This window comes from Convolutriloba macropyga, chromosome 1, assembly GCF_964194025.1.
Source record: "Convolutriloba macropyga chromosome 1, txConMacr16.3, whole genome shotgun sequence".
Taxonomy (NCBI): domain Eukaryota; kingdom Metazoa; phylum Xenacoelomorpha; order Acoela; family Convolutidae; genus Convolutriloba; species Convolutriloba macropyga.
The window spans coordinates 27,136,929-27,158,509 of record NC_134468.1 but is presented as its reverse complement, the minus strand read 5'-3'; the positions used below and the strand labels follow the sequence as shown (position 1 = coordinate 27,158,509).

Genomic DNA, 21,581 nt, shown 5'->3' with positions numbered 1-21,581 from the left:
AAACTGCGCGTTTGTACATAAAGTTCTCAGCCCGCCCAACCATGTTTTCGACTTATTTATCCACCAAATGAGTAAAAGATAGGAAGATTTCAATAATCACTTACTCTTTAAAAACTAATTTTGTATCCAATTAAAAAATCGCTTTTAACTCAAACCAATATATCAATTCAACAAAAATACAGTAAAAAAACGTCAATGAATTTACTATAAGGAGAGTTACAGATAAGACAAAAAACAAAAATCAATTAAAAACAACAACCATTCCTTACGACCAAAACTCATTGTTTTTACATACATACATACATACATACGTATATATATATATATATATATATATATATATATATATATATGCAAATATATATATTTATATATATATATATATATATATATATATATATATATATATAGTCTATATATATGTATATATATTTATATTTATATATATATATATATATATATATATAAATTTTATGAATAAGTCAAAGTAGCATCAGATGAAACTGAACTAAACCAAATGACTTGTATTTTACAAAAAAAATGGGAACAGCGTGAAACAGTGTTTATAGAGCTCAGTTAACAAAAAGACAGAAAATTAAAAGGGCAAACTTAGAAAAAACATTTAAAACTTCTGAAAAAAGTTAGGTTCAAAGTCATGATAGCCAAAAGCTATCAAACGAAATCATTCAATGGCTTTCACAATTTCAAACAATAATTTTGCAACTTTTTTGTATCCAGTTTTTTATACAACTACAAAAAAAACAAATACAGGCAAAAAATTTTTAAAAATCAATTCATTTTTGCGAGGAAACTTTGTCGAATCCTGTAAGATCATAATCATCACAATCTAGTCTCTAAAAATGTTGAAAATAATCAATTTCTGCTTCTTTCAACATAATCTCATTAATAGGATATGCAACTTGACGTTAATGTCCGATTACTGTGATGATTGGACAAAACAGCAGAGGAGAACCTCAGAAATTTGAAAATTGTCGCAAAAATTGAAAAAAAAAGAAATAATAAAAACTCGTAGTATCAACGCCAACAACCATTTTTTCAAAAGAAAAAAAATGGAGACCAAAATCTCATTTATTTGAAATAAATGCGACCCTCTTTTTGCTGAAAAAACGCTAGAACATGATAGAAATAAGAAGGAAAGTGGCAAATCTCAAAAAAATTTTTTTTCAAATTAAAAAGAATTTCTTCAAAACAATAAGACAAAACAACAATGGTATTTCCAAAATAATTGCCAAAAAGGATAGATTGTTAATTCTTAGGAAGCCAATTGGACATATTAGTGAGACTAAGTCAGGAGACTACAAATGAACAACGAATACAGGTAGATCTCAATATTTCACAGGCAATTCTGCGCAAACGGCAATGGAGCCAAAAGAACATAAGTTTTTCATGGGAAACTTAATGTTTGTTCATTGGTCTTCAAATGCGCCTAAGTTTGAAATGACAATAACTGTGGTTTGATTTGAAGTTATTCTGGTCTGTAACTAACAATCAAAACGAAAACTATGAAGTATTTCAAAAACACAGCGCGCCATTAGAATCCGAACAATGTTTGAAATTTAATTACTTGAGCTTGACCAAAAATTGGTTTTGCTCCTGCTACCTCACCATTAGAGCCAAAAATGTTCCAAATGTTACAGAAAAAATTTTGACTAAAAATTCGACATAAAATAATTAATTATGGGTACCTATCGAGTTACAATAATAAAAAACCATTCAGTATCAACTGAAAGCATTAGATAGTTGCTTGACTAATTCTCTCAAAACTGAGCTATTTGGTAAATTAGATTTGTTCATAAAACTACAAAAAGAACATTAAACAGTGGTGAAACTCAAAAATTCATTAAAAATTTAGAAAAACAAGTCGTCGGAGCCTCAAAAACCATGATTTTTACTCAATAAGCACAAAATTGTTTTATTTGACTTTGTTTGTGTACAAATTGAACTTCTGAATAATTCGATTCATAAAAAAATGGACTTGCTGGTGATTGGGATGAAAAAATTGCCAGAAATTTGTTTAAAAACTATTATCTGAGTAAAAGAAGATTGCGTCATCATTTTTTATGTCTGCACTACCGGTCAAACTGGATAAAATTAGCGAAAAAAGCAGGTTTGATGCCATTTTTGTTTGAAAAAAAGGAAAAAAGTGCTGACTTTTTTTAAAGTTAGCAAAAACAGTTGTTCAAACAATTCAACTCCTTTTCATCTTTAAACGTAAAACCAATGATGAGACCATCGTACTCATTTTTATCATATTATTAGCAAAAATTGATCAAAATTTAAGGAAAATTACAAAAAGATGAACAAAACAACGGAAGCTGGGCTAACGTTCACAAACTTAACAAAAAAACCAGTTGAGTATAATATAGTTGGTCCTCCCCCCACTAAAATTGGTCGGAGCAAAAATGGAACACATTCAGCAATCAGTCATCATTTGTTCAGTTGTTCTCGGCTTCAGATTCATTGATTATTGTTTTAATTCGACCTTTGAGAGCTCGCCTCCCGTTCGTAACAAAACAGTAATCAAATTGATACATTTGTGTGCAAAATTAGAACTTGAACTTCCGTTTTAGATCTAATTATTTCCGATGTGAATGGCTGGCTCCAAAAATAGAATTCCCGTGAAATTGAAAAATTGATTCTTTGATTTACAAGTTGATTTTAGCGGTAATTCTTCCTTGCCGATGAAATTATTTAATAAATTTTTGCTAAAATTTGAGATTGAATGAAATTTATTACATGAGTGTGCCTGTATTTGTTTGTTTTGCTTGTTCAAATGTTGTGACGGAGGAATTTGAAAATTTATTGATTCTTAATTTTATCGATTATCTTAAAAGATACTCGGTAGACCAAACGTTATTCTCTCCAGTCGAGGCTCTTCACATGTACCTTTGAGAGTGTAGATATATGCGGATTTTAATAAATCCCAGCGTGGTAAGCAAACAGTAAATAACGAGCTCACGTTCATATTTAATCTCTCAAATATCGCCCCTTCTTTCTTTTTTCTTCCCCTCTCTCCAAACCCCCCAGACTATAGTAATTATTCCATTTGGGCGCACATTGCCCACCTAGACCCAATCAATCGATTTCTGAGAATGTATTCGACGGAAAGCTCAACAGGTAACTAAAGTAGTCAGTTAGTTGCTTAGCTAGAAAGAGTATAACAATGGATTGCAGCGCCCGCTTGCCGCAGCTTTTTTCTCTCTTTTTCGTCCGCAAACACTTTTACAACATTTAGCAATGAATGGGAAAGAGCGGAGTAGAGATTGTAAAAATTCTTGCTCGTTTTCCCACTGCTTGCTGTTCAAAATAATCCGCAAATTAACATTTATCCCTATAATGCACAAGCTAAAGCTCCACTATCCAGCGCTTAGGCAACATTTTTCTTATCCTCTTCTTAGCGTTTTTTGATCGCGGTTACTCTCAATGTATAGCGTGGGTTGTCTTTCAAATACCTGAACAATGTCACATGCCTTGCAGCAAAAAATACCATCAAATTAATAGCGCAATATTGCAACCATTTTAAAAGTCATGCCCTAAAATTTGAAGAAATCGCAGGTATATTGCCATTCGAAACGGCCTGGTCACCCTGGAAATCTGTTGCCCCCCTCAACGGACAGTATAGATTTTACGGGCTGAAGGGCGTTTAAATTACGTAACCTAAATGAGATCTGCTTTGAAAAGTGACTTTATTGTATTTTCCCCTAAGCGCTACATCAAGAATTAATTAGCTGTTTGGTGGCAACACATAAATTTTGGCTTATATTTAATGAGGGAGGGAGAATGTAATGAAATTTTTAACAATTTGTTGCACTTTAGAGGAAACGTTTACCATTTTTATCCGTTGTGACAATTGTAAATTGTATTTAGAAACCTTTATATTCTGACATTAACTGTCAATTTTACTACACACGTGGGGAATCATTTTGCTCCATAATTTGCAGTTTTGTCCCGGTTTTCCACTTGACTTTATTATCTCATTTTAAAACAACTTTTATTCATCTTTCGCTGCATGCAAAAAATTAAACGATGAATTTCTTCCATTTTTTTAAACCCATATGCGCATAATTGGGTTCATATGCTTATTATCTTATGCATACAAAAAGGCAATCTTGTTAAAGCTCATCCATTCGTATAAAGAATTTAGCTATCCCACCACGAGGTGTTTTTATTTAAAATACATTCATGGAAAAATAGAGAACATGAAAGCTGGAAAGAAGGAATGCTTGAAAAAAACGGGGGGAGACGTCGGAGTGATGTGATTTACGGCCTCGCTTCCATTTTGATACTAAACAGCATGACGGTGTAAATCTATAGTTTTTGTATATCAGTTTATCTTTCCCTGATTGAACAAAATGCATGATTAAATAATTTTAATGTAGTTCCTTGTTGCACGCCGAATCTAGGGTCTGTTTTTAACAAGATTGCCCTCTAAACAGACAATTTGAAGATCACCATTTCATTGTGATGCGCAGACATCATCATTCTGAAGTAACAGAATGAAGTTATTATGGATAAAAAAGACATTAGTATGGATTACGTTTAATTTGGATATTATACACAGTTTCATATAGCTTTAATATCAATTCAATTAATTACAAAAGGCAGATTTTGCTTCCTGTGATAAAGTATCGGTAAGTATTTTCTCTATTTTTGCTGCTCGCTCTTTTCAGCTATATTTCTACATGGTAGTGTGTTTAATAATTTATTTCAAACACAAGTCTGTTTGCTTAAAACATAGCATTTATTATTAAACATTGTTCTCTCTTGCTCTTAATGACCACAATTATGCGAAATTTTTCAACTGGTAGGAATCAGTCCTCTGTTGGCGTCTATCAGTCTCCATACCTCCTGGTAAGAGTTTAAGACGCCTACTCAATTTTAGGTTTCACACTTGGGGTCTAGATTCACTTTTTTCTAACTCCCACAGACAGTTTTCAAAAATATGGTTTTTAGCTTGGAGTGGATCACAGTTAACCTTTAGAGAGAATGTGTACATGAAGTATGTGTTTAAATCTATATTCAAACTAAATCAATGAATTCTTTTTTTAAAAAAAACGTATCTTTGCAGAGCTGAATAACTGACTTTTAATTTCTGAATCATTGAACACTAGTCTTCTAAATGAGAATGTCGCTGTTGTAAATTCGGTTACCAGAGGTATGCCTTAGTAATAAAACAAAAAAGTTACGAGAAAGTTAGATTCAGAGTTTCAACCGATCCCTGAGGCCAATTTCAAGTTTTGTAGTAACTGTTGCTTCCGTAACTTTGCACTTAGAGCAGTATTGGTCCTTCGCAAATGTTTACTTAAGCCTGAAGCGTTTTCGAATCCGGTTTATACATTGGTGTGGTCGAATTTTATATACAAACCAATCTTGGCACAATTTATAGCAGCATAATTATTTTGCGGAATAGAAAATTCTTTTTACAAATTAGCAATCATGCAGGTTTGTCATTAAAAAGTTTATTTTTTTTAAATGTAGGTAACAAGTAAGTGTACAATAATTATTCTGACATCTGGTTAATATGAAAAAAATAAGAATTGTAGAAGCAGTCTTCGTGTCCCAAAATTTATCTAATACTAACTACACCTTATCAGATATTTAAGGAAAAACCAATATTATAAATGACATTTATCTGAGTTCAATTGATAGCACCCCAGTGATTCTGGAGTTTTAGCGTGTGAGATCTTATCTGGTTTTACACGATAAAATTCTGCCCTACGTAAACTTTAATCGTGTAAGATCTAATAAGATACTTATCAGATCTTATAAGATAAAGATTCAATTTTGCTGAATTGTTATCTTATAAGATCTGGTAAGTATCTTATCAGGATCTCACACAATAAATGTTCACGTAGGGCAGAATTTTTATCGTGTAAGATCTAAAAAGACACGTTTCAATGATTTCAATATAGCCGTATAACCTAGTCAAGTTCCTATGAAAGTAAAAATTAATCGGTCAACTAGCAATTATGAAACAAATAAAATCTTTGTTGAGTTTATTTCGGTGGCAATTTTATTCTCAGTCTCAACTAGGTACTATGGCACAATTTAACAGTTCAAGATAGTTATGGTTTTTGAAAATATTCAGCCTAGTTTGTTAATCACCGCTTCAGAAAGAGCCCCTGATACTCGAATATCTTTTTTCACAATATCTTATAAGTCTCAAAAGACTAAGAAAAGTCTCAAAAGATAATTTAACCTGCGTTGCACGGACACATAAGAGTTGCATGATGCAGTTTTTCGAATACTGCTTGAAAACAACTGAATTATTTTCAATTTGAAGGACTTGTCATACATAAATAATTTTCATCGTATAAGATGTGAGAAAAATCTTATCAAAGAGATGTGTCATTACACGATTAACAACTTTTTGTCAGGCCAAATTTCGTGTCTGATCTTATAAGGTAGAATTTTTATCATGTAAGATCTGAAAAAAGTGAGATTTTGTCGTTTATGATCTTAATTGAACGGATAATTTTTTTTACCGTGTAAGATCTGATAAATTGTTTTACAAAGTCTTAATAAGGCGACGCATAATCTTATAATTATTTGTAAGACACTTTTGTAAAAAATTTTGTAAGATCTTACACTATATAAATCTCAAATATCTGGTGCAAGAGTTGTTGTTTAGGCAAAAGGCACATAAAAAACTGCAATCTTTGAAACCCTTAAGTATCAAAATTCAAATCTTAACTTTTGATGGTCAATGTTTTATAAGTCATTCAGGTACAGGGAAGGAAGCGATGAAGAATTATAAGCTATTTGTTGGTTCAAATACCGTTATAGGAAAAATGTTAACATTGATTGAAACCTTTTTTAACCAAAAATTTAAATGAGTATTTTTGTTCACTCCACTAAGAAAATGCTGATTTTAAAAATGTTAGTATTCTTGTATTCTAAAGATAATCTTGCGTTTCGAATTCAGAAAACAAAATTCGACGTTTGTTTTTCTTCCTGGTCAATAGATTGCAAAATTTTGAAATATTTTACATACGTATTCTTTTTCGAAAACAACATTGAGTGTTCTTCAGCAAGATTTAAAAACTCCATTCAAGAAGTCCTATGCAGTTGAAAAAGTGATAAAGGAAAAATGATAAAAATAAACAGACATAGACAACGTTTATAATGACTTAAAGTGTGAGGTTACACAATTTGAATGCTCTAAAGAATTTAGATTTTTAAAAATATAATAAAAATTTTTGTCGAATAGATTTGGACTCTTCAGAATTATTTATAACGTTATCAATTTTTTTCCATATACTTTTATTCGTCATGCAATTAGGCTAAAATTGCAAATGCTATTGTAGTTAAAGCGTCAAACTCTTTCTGTTCAGCAGATAAGTTCATGGACTAGAACAGAAATTGCTTCTTACATAACCAACCCCAAAACCTTGGAGGAAAAAATTTTGCTTATGGTTAAATTTGGTTTCAGAATGACCCTTTAAAGACACAATGATGTTGAAGTGTTATTGCTGTTCCGACTAACTTTAGTGGGGGGAGGAACTGTATACTCCACTGGTTTTCTGTTCAGTCAATTTTTGCCGATTGATATTTTTTTGTCGTACAGGGTTGCGAGTGGTATTATTAAGAAGCTTGCCGAGCGTAAATCTTCAAATTAAAAGTTTTTTTGAATTTCGTTTTTTTCCGAGGAGTTACGGAGCTTTAGCTTTTTCTGAAAGTTAGCCTAACGTCCGTTGTTTTCTTCGTAATTTTTCGAAATTTTTGGCTAATATTTCGATCAGTTTTCTTGCCAAAAACACAACAAAATTGTAAATGACACTCTCATCGGTTTACATTTAAAGATAAAAGGGATTTGGTGAATAGTTTGAACGATATGTTTCGGCTAAATTTTCAGCTACATTATTTGGAACTTTTTTGTCCAGCTTGACCAGTAGTTCTTACAAAAAAACCTTCTGACACAACCATCGTTTACTCAGATTTAGAACTGGGTGGATTGTACCTCCGGTTCATAAGAAAGTTTTCTGGAAGTAACGTTTTTGCGGTCTTTCATTAATTTAAACCGATATTTTTGGAAATGAATAGTTTATTTCAATTAAAACCTGATTTTTGTTTGCCAAAAAGATTCTACTCGACGTTTTAGGACAACTTTGTTTATTAACAGCCGCGCAGCGATAGAGACGCCAGTTTTGGTCTCATCGTTGATTTTTGCAAAGAAAAATCATTCAGATTGTAATTTGGGTCCAACATTTTATCATCCCAATCACAATCAAGTCTACTTTCTTTTAAAAATTCATCTAAAAGCTGGTCCCATTTACTTTCTAATAGAATTTGAATGAATAAACGTTGTATTTGTTAGGTAAAAGCGCATAGTAAGGCTCTGAAAAATTGTTTTTTCAAATTTTTAATGAATTCTTGAATTTTGCAAGCATTTGATGTTCGTTTTGTTGTCGTATTACTGAAAACAATCAATCAGATATCCATTTCGATGTCAACAAATTAATTAATGAAAAGGTTTTCAGTTAATACATAATGGTTTTGCGGTAATTTAACTCGATAATTATCCAAAATTCATCAATTGTTTTTGACATATTGAGTTTTTGGTCAAAATAGCTATTTTGGTAATGTTTAGAACTTTTTATTATTGTTTTAAAGCAGGAAAAACAAGAGCACTCAATTTTGTTTTTTGTTGTTGTTCTTTTTGTAGTCAAACTATTTGCACTGTAATTTCACGATGTATATTTTTTAAAAATCTATCTTTTCTGTTTTCTTGTGTATGTTAGAAAGAGAGCAGAATGATTTCAAATAAAACCCAATTATTAACAGTTCGGTTTACATGCAAATGAAGGCCAATGAACAATGAACACACATCATAATCTCAGCGGAAAGCAGATGGTTTTTTTGGCTTCAACAATGTTTGTGAAATCTTGAGTTCTTCCCTTATTCGTTTTTAATTTGCTGTCTTTTGAATTAGTCTCACTAATAACATCTTCGATGAGCTTCCTCAACCGTAAAAAAAATTTAATTGTTATGTATTATCTTAAAGCAAACGGTCGTTATCCCTTACGGTTTTAAAGCTTTTGTTTTCCATAAAACTTATAAAATTTTGGAATTTGCCAATTTCAATCTTCATTCTGCCAAATTTCAGCTTATTCTCAGTAAATAGAGCTCTGTTTTTTGGGTCACGGAAATTTCCGTTGCTGTTTTCTTTTTAAAAATTGGTTTTTGGCGTTGATGCTACAAGTTTTCCTATGTTTTTAAAATTTTTATTTTTGACAAATTCCAGTTTTTGAGGTTCTCTTTTACTGTTTTGTCGGATCACTACATTGACGGAACAATAAGCCACATATCACATTACTGGTCTTCTGGTCTTGAAAGAAGGCTCAATGGATTTTTTTTTTGATATTTCAATGAATAGACTGTGATTCTGTAAGCTTCGGCTTTCTGAAACAAAATGCGAGGAAACGGTGCCGAAGCTTTTTTAAAAGAATATAGAAAATGAGTATTGGTTGTAGGCAATGCTTGTTGATTTTAATCAATTTTGTTGTTTGTATTGGTTTTTACTCTCCTTAATGTCGATAATCAAAGATTGGCTAATGTGTTATTATTTATTTTATATAGTGGTTTAGTGGTTTGAGATTTCAGCGATTTTTCATTTGGATAGAGCATTTTTTTTAATTTTAAGAGTTTTTTAAAAGCTTTCTATCTCTTCCTCCTTTGCTGTGCAATTAAGTCAAAAACATGCTTGAGCAGGGTTGGAACACTATGTTCGAACGCATACTTCCTAGCCTTCTTATCAGAGGTATTGTTTTGTTTAGTGTTTTGATTTTGACATCTCGAATTTTGGATGTTCTCATATTTTCTGACATTCCTTTAAAACTATTTGACAGACATTTCAAGTTTTCATTCTTTATTTGCGGCAAGAGTTGAATGCACGATTTAGGATTGTTTAATTTTTTGAATTCCAATTATTTCGCTATCCATTATTTTTTTATGTTGCTTTTTAACAAATTTTGGAACTGAAGCTTGATTATATAGCTGAAAGATTACAAATTATTTTACCTGAATTCTGCTGCATTTCACCACTCTAAAGTTTATGTTTTCCTCGGAGTCCATTTTTCTATAAAACGAGTTTTTGTGACCTCTTTTAGATCAATTATTGATCAGAACTTGTAAATTTTTTCAGTATGTTTGTGTCTTGTGTTTTTGCTCTTTCATACAACGAGCAAACCTGGAATCAGCACTTAGCAGTGGTTTTTGTAAATTTATCAATCTCGCATTTTTAGTGCAATTCTAAAAAGAGAATTTATAAAACAGCAGTCTTAATCCTATGATAGTTTTTGCTCCCGAGAAAAAGTTTTTGCTGATGCCTAAAAATACAGCTTCGTTTTCTTAATAAGTTTTTTGTTAAGTCGTTATCAACAGTTTGGATGGAAAAACACTAAAAATTGTAATGAACTTGTTTTAACGGTAATTTTTTAATCCCCTTTGGATGCAGCGTCTGTTGGTTGCTTTTCAAAGTTAGTAGAAAATGTAGACAATGCGAAAAATATCTTTAATTGATTACAATGTCATTTGCTTTTATTATGAGGCGTCTGTGAAGTAATACAAAACAACCAAATTAATCCAAGTGAACAGAACATCAGTTCTTCTGGAAATTTGTGATTGTCACAATCAATATTTAGGTCTGAAATTTGAAAAAAATTATTTACGTAGTTAATTTTTTAGTCCTCAAAAAAATTGCTGAAAAAAAAACAAATTATTTTTCGATATATGAAAACAAATTTGAGGGAAAGCGTGCATTTTAGTCAAGTTTTTTCTGCTATCGAGAAAGGTAAGAAAGATAATCTGTTTTAAAATTCATGAGATTTGGATTTCAAATCCATGACAAAGAAATCAACGTTTTGATTAAAAAATAAGGACATGGAGTCATACTGAACTCAGTAAAATTTCGATATCAATCATCTGCCTGGACTTGCGTCTGAGCGCAATTCAGCACTGAACCAGCATACATCAATTGTAAAACCCAAATTCAGTTCTGAAACAGTACATATCAAGTGTATTTTAAGTTTTTATTTGTGCGCAATTTGTCATTTTGATTAAAATGATTTCATTGAGTTCGCCCAGGCTAATTTTATCCTTGATGAACTTAAAAGTTACTCGTGCGCCGAAATTTGTGCCAGAAGTGCCTTAAAAGTGCCATAAAAGTAACATAATGTCATTTTTTGTAGCTTATAACTTGTAATTACTGTAGTAACACGCCCTTTATACTAAAGTTAATTTACCATGATATTTATAACGACACCCAATTAACTCGGTAGTTACGGCTTGCTACTCAACTTAAATGTTATCAAATTCGGATCGCACATAAAGAAAAACTTTTTTAGGCAGGAGTTAAACTGATGATACTATTATTAATGCGCTAAATTTTAATCGAAAGTCAACACTAGACAGTGTATATTGGTACATGAACAGAGTAGTGCGCAAATTAATGAAAAATTAGCATTTACTAGTTGAAGAACAAAAAGGACACGAGATTTAGTATCTTCTGAAAAAATGCACTTTGAGATTGATAATCATTTGTTTTCATTGTTTGTTCCCTTCACTTTTATATAAAGTGCGCAACGTGGAATGAATTTGTAGACATGGCCTGGAGTTTTTTCAACTATTCATCTCAGCTTTTACAAAAATAGAACAGCAATTACGCGAATACATTTTGCAATGATACAATTCCCTTCACATAACCTTTCACGCCTCTTGATCAAAAACAATAAAAATGGTTTTTATTCTCAAACGCATGTAGTGAGTTTGAATGGCGCAGTTTTATAACCATCATAAGGCCAAGCATTTAGCTATTTATCACAAATTTTCTTTTTTATAAGCATTTGAGTAGCATATCTGCTTAATCACAAAATCAACCGAACAGCTACATGTAAATAGGGGGAGTATTTCGAGGGGGTATTATAGGATTTTAAAATGCGTACAGTTCCCTTCTCCCATATTTTACATCAGCTTAGATCGCTTTTTGTCTCCGGGCGTAAAAACCTATAAAAGTGAGCATTTTCTCTGATTTTGTTTACTTTTGATTACTTTCAACCCAACATGTGATTCTGTTTTCTTGCGTGCAGTCCTGCAAGCGCTCACTATGCAAACGAAGTACATTCCATACTAGGTAGATTTTTTCCTTAGAAATGGACCCGATCTTATAAACAAGTATTAAAAGATGATCTTCCAGCTAATGGGGTCCAGGTTGAGATGGAAAAACACCCGGTAACTTATTTATTTTGGGCGGAGAAATATGCAAAACCAGTACATAAAACATGATCAATACGATTCTATCATTTTATCTAACGTTGCCTTTTCGTTATTTTGAACTCCTGTTTTTGCGTTGGTTGTTTTGCTTGTTATTTCAAGGAATTTGACTGATACAAAAATTTTGCCCTCTTAAACCGAATTAACTTGAAATCAATGAACACATATTGTTAGCAACAAGAAAAAGTTTGATGTCAATTTTAAAAGAGCATTGATGGAGACAGACTGAAAGTTTTTTCCGAACTTATAGTTTTTCTGCTCCAGTGCATCTAAGTTTTATATTTTATCCACGTTCATAGTTGAAATACCTTCAAATTGTCAATCAACCTTGACTCTTTTAATCCGTATCCATACTACCGAGATTACTCTCGCATTATAAGTGCTAGCCGATTTACAATGATTTCGTGTAGTGAACAAAGATTGCAATCATAGTTTGCAGCTTAATTCAATCCCCTATTTTTCCTTGTTTCTTTCTGTCCACCCCTCTCTTGGGAGAAGACTAAGTGGATGCTAATCGATATTGGCAGCAGGTAAGTGCCATCTATAGAAAGTCCTCCCCCCCCCCCCCCCCCCTCCTCTAACATCGCCTCCTGCGCCGCACCCGCGCGATTATCACTTCTTTCCCTTTTTTCTGTTCTCTGTTGATCGATCGCTCTCAAATCATGCAAAAAAGACGGCTTCTAAATTAATCACGACCGATTAGCTTCTGTATCTGAAAATGTAGATTTTTTTCAAAATTGATAGTTGGTGAAAAAATAGTTTGATGAATATGAAAGACAACCTATAAAATAACCATCTAATGCTAAAATGGTGTAAAAACTACAGAGATAAATGTCAATACATTTACCTATAAGAATGAAGACAGCCGAAAAGCCATTAAAGACAGTCGAAAAGCTATTAAAAGCCATTTTTTTCCTCGCTCCAAGTTTTTTTCACAATTAAGGATTTTTTTCATGTACCGTCTTGAAAATTTTTGCCAAGTTTTCAGAGTATCAGTAGCCATTTATAACGATGCGATTATGAAGTGCAATAAATCTGCTTTAAAAACTCTGAAGACCAAACTGTTGAAGCTGAGATACTTTAGCCGAGATCAAACGATGCAGGAAATTAATCAGACGTCTGAACAAGCAAATAGATTAGATTAAAACATTTACATCTCTCATTAAATAAAATTATTTTAATAATTTTTATCGCTTCAAAAAATAGCAAGCGACAGACAAAAAAGCACTCCGAAATGCGAGATTAAAATGATCAAAAAGAGATTTTCGGTTTTTCATTTATTCGGTTCAACGGCACCAAACCCTGCATTGATTTTATCTTTCTAAGGGCGCTTTCAAACCCGGAGCTGTCTGGTGGCCAAATGCGAATTGAATTCTCTTCCCGCTATTTATATCCTATTTTTCCTCAATTTACTTTCCGTTTTTTAGCAAAATTTCCACCCAAAACTTATTAAAGTCACACAATACAACATAGTCTCTTCCAATCTAAGTGGATCTGTACACCCCCCCTCTCTGCCGTCATGCAATAGCAGTAGAATGCTCCCCCTAGCCTCAACCCTGCATACAAAATAGAAAATCAAATTCTATTGTTAAAAGCAACTTCAATTACCAAGCGAGATTTAATCAATTCAACATTCGGGTCATTTTTTGCCCAGTTTCAGGGCTATAGCGTTTTATGTTCCTTTTTACAGTGCGGGTTCGCGATTTTAAAATTAATTCACGTTTTAACAAATTATTGAAGCATGTCTGCTATTTGGTTTCTAGTTGGTGCACATTTTAGCAACGCGATCTCTACAAGTTTTGAACTGTTAAAAGGACGCACTTGATTAAATTTGAAGTGCATATTTTTTGCATTAGTTATGAATTTTGGGCCCAACTTGAGCAGACTAATTCCCTTCCACGTGTGTCTGTTTCCTTGGCTAGATAACATAATTTTGCTCAAGCTGAAAAAGCAGACACTCGTGTCTTTCTGACCTCATAGTGGGCTGAATTTTCAGTTTGCTTATTCGTTCACGCGCATTTTAATCTCAATACTCACATTTCCCTAACCAACTTTACCTCATTTAGGCATATTCCTATCAAATTGTTTAGAAAATTCATAAATTTGACATATTACATAACGTCTAAGATACCCTTGGCAAAACTCGTTCGCTGTGGTTTTGAATTTCAATAAAGCCAGAATTTTGGAAGTAATCTTTTGGAATTGGCAAAATACATTGATATATGTTTGAAGTAGTGCCAATTATACTAAAGGTTGCTTGATTATATAATCTCCCATAACTTTAGTTGAATTTGAATTTTGGAGCCATAACTTTGGTTCAATCGGTGATTTAGTCAAAACTTAAACGGGTCGGAAAGTCTTGAAGCTTTTGGGGCTGGTTTTATTTTGTCTTAAATTTCATTTATTGGTGCATTTGGCGTGACTTAAAACGTTGCTTGAAGCTGTTCTCCAGGAAAAGAACTAAGAGAGTTTTCTTAATTATAATTTTCAAGTACAATTGTAGCTTTTCAACAAAAACTTTATATTTTGTTGGATCTATTCATCTGTTTATGTTATATGACCGGTGCAACATTTCTTTTTGATGTTTAACAAAACGTACTTAGTTTTTTTTCATAGCGAAATTTAGTCTAAGTTGAACCATAGACGCAATAATGCGACAAATCGGTAGCAATATTAAGTTTGGTAATCTTTTAATATTGTACAAAATAAAAATGCGAACATTTAGACCACGTTTTGATCAGAATATGGAAGAATTAGGATTAAAATAGCAACAAAGATTAGGTCAGTTTATATATTGGATTCTTCAAAACCAGACTGTTTCTATTTAGAGGACAAGTGTATTAAGATAGCTCAGGAAAATAGTCTATGCCCCTGAATTATACCTGTGATTTGTGTCAAAAACAAAAACTGGTTATTACAACAGCAGATATAAGTTGCTTATAAATTTTATTAGTTATAATTCTACCAACTTAATGTGGTATATAAATAAAAAGCTCTAATCATAATTCTTACCTGACATTACCAGTGTGTGTGTATTCAAGTTACGCTTCAGTTAGAGATAGCTCTGCTGAAGATATAGGTGGTAACCGAGTTGTAAGGCCGGCTACAAAGTGGTTTGCACTTTACATTCATAACCAATTTGCGCGAGTTATTACATATTAGCGGTTTAGTGTTATAAGAAGTAACAATGAGGGTATACGAGTTGGCAGCTGGCGACAGCAGCAGTAGAGACCCAACTCCAGCTGGGACACCTTTGAAACACTTCTCCAGTAACATGAACAGTCCACTTCTGGTTAGCACCCTAGTTTTAATAACTTATTATTACTCTACCAGCGTGTCTCTGGTTGTTGCAGAGCATGCCGGCTGAGATAGCTCTTATAAACCAAGCTATTATGGACCAGGGTACCCCCATGACCAATGACAAGAAGACCAACAGGATGCGGGGTGGCAAGAGTCCCTTTGACAACCTCACTGTCGAGTACAACGCCACCTTTCCCAGGACTTACAAGGCCAAGATGGACTTCTTCGCCGAGTACCTGCCAAAGCCGGAGCCAACGCCTCAAGAGGTAAGTCATGCTTCATTAACACAATTAGCCCACTCAAATTCTTACCCACTCAAAAGCTTCGTTCTTTCCCTTTACAGACTACCCGCGGTAATACAACCCCCTGGTAATTATGTAATTGTGACAATTGGTGGGGCCATAGGTTCTATAACCCCACTAAGCTGGCGGGACTATCATAGGAAAGAATTCAAAGGCTAACTCTTGTTGATTGTGAAATAACAGAAAACTGGTGGTTTGTAGAGTTGAAAGAATGACATTCAATCTTTTTTCAGAACCTTTTAGCTTAATGTTACGAAAACTATCATCGGATAAATATTAAACATAGCAACTCATACGTTTTATGCACAGTCATTTTAAGCTTGATTGAATTATAGAAAAGAACAGCTAAATGTACATCTTTTTTAATAGTTTTCACTATGAAGTGGCGAACATCTGAATTAGTTATAGCCTTAAAATATATTTGTTGTGAATTTCTAGAAAATAAGAGATACAATTTTACAATCCTCGTTCTGAGGAGCTGAAACATTAATATCAGAGGTTTTGCAGTGAAGTTTTGTAAGAAATGCGGTGATATGCGGTGAAAAAAATCACCATTATTTTTAAAAATCTTTTGGCGGTGAATGCAGTGAGTCGCGGTGAATTATTTTCTTTCACCGCGTTTTGGGTAATCTTACAAAAAAATTCGTTCGGACCTCTCACCTCGTGCATGTCTTCACGTTCTTATTCCACTGCACCAACTGCCCCTTACTTCTACGATAGTTTTTGTGAATTTGAATCAAATTCAATTAACATTGGGTTGGAAAACAAATGCGGTAATTTTTTGCAAGAAATGCGGTGAATTTGTGTAAGAAATGCGGTAAAATGTGGCAAATTATTTTTTTCACCGGATTTGCCGCATTTCTTACAATAATATGCCACAAATGTTGATTCGGTGAATTTCTGTAAGGAATGTGGTGAACTTCGCAGTGAATTTCCGTGAGAAATGCTATGAAATTCTTTTTCACCGCATTTACTGCAATCAACTCATTTCTTTTAAATTTTCACAGCATTCACCGCACTTCTTACAAAAACTCACCCAAAATTCTCTAAATATTTGTATGTTAATTCCTACATTTTTAACACGTCAAAAACCATTTTTCTGAACGCATTGAAATGTGTGTGTAAGAAAATTGGGTAATTAGACTAAAAATACAGTTTTCATAATCAGGAACGGAAAAAAATTGTACAGAGTACAAGTTTGCCTCATTTTTAAAACGTTTCCAAAAAAAATTACATTCTTATTTACTTTTGGTTTTTCTTTTTTGTCTGTTTTTGAGTCAAATTTTGATTTGTCTTTTTATTTCTTAACTTATCCTGATGAAAAAACTTGGTATTTCTTAGAAGAGAACTTTTTCATTTGAAAATTTATCCAAATGAAAAAATCATCTCGTTGAGAAGATGCAACAAAGGCTGAATGCGAAAAAAAATATTTAGTTACATTATTGTGCGACGAATTTTTGATAATTTTCTCGTTCGTCCTGAATAAATCTGACACTTTATCTATTTTTTGTAGCAAACAGTATGATAGGGGACCAAAGACAAACCTTCAAAATCTCTTCAACTGCTTATCGGCAAATATTTTCTTAGTTAAGATTAATGAGTTGATGGGTAAAACTATAGTGAGTAGTTGAAAATTTCTGATTTATGTAGGGGCAAAACCATAAAAGATTTTCGAATTTAATTTTTTTTGATCAGTTAATTAATTTTTCAAGTTGGTTTGACGAGTTAGAATTTTAGATTGATTAGATGCTAGAATTTTTCTCGTTTTCGTCAAATAGAAGATTATGGAGCAGGAAAAGCATTTCAATTGTTTGATATTCTGATAATTTCTTTCAGTGGGTTGAAATTTTACTTCACATAAAAACAAATTCTGCGGCTTTTCAAGTTCTCAATGATAAGGTAAAAGCAAAATATTGTATCACCTAGAAGCCTTCTGTCTGACAACGTTTAGCATTTGAAGCCAACAAATGTGAAAACTTGAAAAAGACAAAACTTTCTAATTGAGTACTTAGACTACTCAGAGAAATTTATTACAATTCAAAATAATCATTATAAAGCTGGATCTGATCAGATTATACTTCATCAATTTTTGTAGAAAAAGATTATACTTCATCATTTTTGCTGCAAGATTACGATAAAGAAAATGCCGAAATTTTTTCCCTTGGCTTGCCCGCTATCAGAATAAGGATCTGAAATCAGTTTTAGAATTTTGTCAGATTTTTTTTCGTTGGAAAATTGATAAAAAAATCCGTTGTCACTCCACATACGAATTATCAATTGTTATTGCAATCCTTATGTTTACTTTAAAAATTCCAAGAGAACAGCTTTGTGCCAACATATTTATTGCAATTGCGATTTAGTTGAGAAAAACTGCCAAAAAATTTACTTCAAATATTCAAAATATTATAAAAAAATTGAAACCATATCTCTAACAAAAATAACAGCGCTGGTCTTTGAAGACAATTCATGCAAAAATTTCTTGAGATGTCTTAACAAAATAAACCTAACTTTATTTATTTATAAAATGGTGTTTTTGAGTTTAACAGCAATTTTACCGAAGGGTCCAATGTAAAACGGCTTATTTCCTTATGTCTCATTTTTTCAAAACTTTGAAAATAGCAGAAATATAAACAGTTGTTAGCTGCCTCTTGATTCTACAACTTTGTTAAAACTTTTTTGTATTTGCAATTCTTGGTTTGTAACTCCCGAAGTTTGTGCAGCCGAAGTTTGCTGTACTAATTTAGTTCAATTTAGCTCTCAGAAACTACAATTTAATGTTTTAATCATGCAAGTATGTATATACCAAACAAAAGTGCTTCATTTTTTCAAATAGTTGATTGAACCTTCAGCATTTAATCATATTTTTGTTTCAGCGTTCCTCAAGCTTGTTAGTTAATTAAAATTTGCAATAGAAGAGTTTAGAGGAACTTCTAAACGAAGTAGAGTGAATCCGTTAATGCAGTCATGTTTTTGCAATTGTTATCATGAAAAATTTTTCCAATTGTCTTTATTTAACCAGATGTTTTCTTTGCATATCTAAAAAAAATTGATCGCTGCAACCAAAATTTTTTGCTCTTCATAAATTATTTTTCAAAATTGCTTGCATATAAGTTGTTAAAAAGAAGCAACTTCCACTCAAAATTAAGATGCTGCTAAAGCAAATTTTGCAAAAAAAAATAGTTGGAGTTCACACAATTCGACTCAGAAAGTTTTGTTAGACTCAATTTGTAAATAGCGGAAGCAGTTGAGCACAGTTGCAAGCCAAGCAAATATATCGGTGCAGAACTGCAATTTTGTGCATTAAGTTTTTCAAAATAACTTTCGAAAATGTAAGCTTTTTGCATAAATATTAATACAAAAGCCGTCATCATTTTTGGTCGTCAAATATACTAGTGGAACGAAGAGCTAGTGAGAAGTTATGCCCCAATGTTTGATGTCTTAAATATTACATCAAATTATTTCTAGGCTATCAGAGCTTACGATGCAATATAATGCAAAAACAACCAAAAAGCCTTTCAATCTTGTTAATGTAACTATAGAACGTTTTGAGGCTTATGTCCAAAGAAGACGTTTTCAACATTTCTGAGGTAAATAAATGCCATAAATCGCAATTTTTAAAATTTTCTTATGCTCTTTATCTGTTTTCGTTTCGTTTTGAGAAAAAATTCTACTCATTCCCTCAGAGATATCAGAGATACTGATCACTCAGAGTTTCTTACTTATAGATACTGATCACCTAATATTTTATCCAGTTCATCTCTTAGACCTAAACGTTTGGCAATTACAACACATCTGACAACGGATAAGCTTTTCAGCAACCCGTTCTGGATTGATCCAGCTGTAAATGATGAGATTCAGAATTTTTCGACCATTGATTTTCCTGAGAGAGGAACAAATTGTCAGAAACCTATAAATGCTGCAGGCATTATGAAAATAGTTCCATTATTTCAACTTTTGAACAGGCTGAAGCCCTTGATATTGTACCACCATATTTGTCTATCATTGACTGTTTATTGCTCTGTTTTATGTCGTCGTTGTTTTTTTCATATACTTTCTGTGCAATCTCCCTTTTTGTATTATTAACCTCTAAGGCCAGAGGGATTACAGTACCAAATTGGTTAATACAAAATACTTCAAACGGAAATCTCTTCCTGATTTTAGTCCACTCTTCTGTTCGTGTGGCACCTGCAGCTCCTGACTCGAAATTTTAAAAAATATAACAAAATGAATGATCGATTACACTTTTTCTGCATCTCCTTTTGTTGTTTTTTATTGAAAGCATTACTGGACAAATAATGCTCTCCAATCAACTAAGATGAGCGTTTGGCAGGATATATTTCATTGATTATTATACTGCCTTATTATTCCCTTTCTCAATTTTGCTTCGTAGTTAAACTTCAAAAAAGCAGCTTCATCAACATTTGACTCCTATTATAGGACTAGTATAACAAATAGAAAGAAATCTATGCTTTTCTGCCTGGTTTATTAATTTTTAATACCAATACCATCTGATAAAAAGCGACTTCATTTTTGCCTCAGTGTTTGTCTTGATGCTACTTTATCCATATTCACAACTATTCTTGCTTTTATTCAATTTCAAATAGATCGAGTGAGGGGGCAGCTATAGTAGTTATACACGTTTGAACAGAACAGCGTAGGATTAATTTACGACCCTCTAGCCTTTTCCATTGTTTTTACTTTTCCCTCGATCTTGCCATCTTAATTCAGGCCTCGTTGCTTTTTTGTCTTAATGCAGTGCGAAGACAATAAGAGACAAGAAACCTGATTTAAAGTGTGCTTCAGGCCGATTTCTCAAAAGGTGAGTTTCTTTTCGGACTCTTTTCGTCTGACGTTCTTATGTTTCATAACAAGCAGCAGGCCTTTTTTATCAACTTCTTGTCGGTTGGATTTTATATAAGGAGAAATTGGTAAGTTCCTTCGAAAGTTCTTTAAATCTATTGATTAAAATTATAAATATTAATGAAAAGTTTTGTAATTTTGTACAGAGTGGCATCAGTCAAAATGGAGAGCTTTATTTGATAACTTCCAGTGAAAAAAGAAAAAAAATCTTGTTGATTTGTTTGTTCATGAAGATTAATTCATTCCTTGTACTAAAGCTAGCGACATTTGCGCATTAAAAACATAACAGGATGGATCCAGAAGAAAGCAAGCATCATGTAAACAAAGAATTTCTAAAGACGTTGCTTTTAGATAGTGATGAACACAAACCAGTTTTTTTTTAGCCGTTATCATTCTTTATAATCACTTTAGGGAAAGAATTAAAAATTTAAAAAAAAATTCTGACAATTTTGTACCTCCGAATTTAGAAAACACATATTTGAGCAGCAGGCATAACAATTTCTACAGCTACGTAGTTATGATAAGAAAAATGTTAATTGCATGTCATCTGATGAGTAACTTGTTGTAGATGAAATCAATGAAGAAAAATTTAATTGGAATATAGGAAGTTCAATGTTCTTGATTTTGAGCATTTTGCTGTATTCGCCTTAAGATATATTCGCTGTATCCCGTTCTTGCAAATTTTTAAACTTTTAAAATTTAGACAAAGGGTTCTAAATAAGCGGCAGTTTCTTGGGCTGGGTTGTATCTAATTAAATGCTAGCTAATGTGACCCCATGACTCCCACTTTCTACAAGGTGTTTCTAATTATTTTTATTAAGCTGTACT

At 32.5% G+C, this 21,581-nt stretch overlaps 1 protein-coding gene across 13 annotated transcripts in view; it reads left to right on the top strand.

Annotated features, from left to right (window-relative positions):
- LOC142337356 (cys-loop ligand-gated ion channel-like) overlaps window positions 1–21,581 on the top strand; it is a 94,453-nt gene that overhangs the window by 11,009 nt on the left and 61,863 nt on the right. For 2 of the 13 annotated variants that reach the window (XM_075386625.1, XM_075386630.1), the window contains exons 1-2: window positions 15,016–15,583; window positions 15,645–15,857. In XM_075386625.1, coding sequence (XP_075242740.1) covers window positions 15,479–15,583; window positions 15,645–15,857 — 318 coding nt within the window. In that variant the 5' untranslated portion in view covers window positions 15,016–15,478. Of the gene's footprint in view, window positions 1–3,643; window positions 4,125–4,457; window positions 4,653–4,705; window positions 4,873–5,296; window positions 5,464–15,008; window positions 15,584–15,644; window positions 15,858–21,581 lie in introns of those variants that run through there. The other 11 variants (XM_075386606.1, XM_075386560.1, XM_075386596.1 and 8 more) reach the window with 11 other exon arrangements.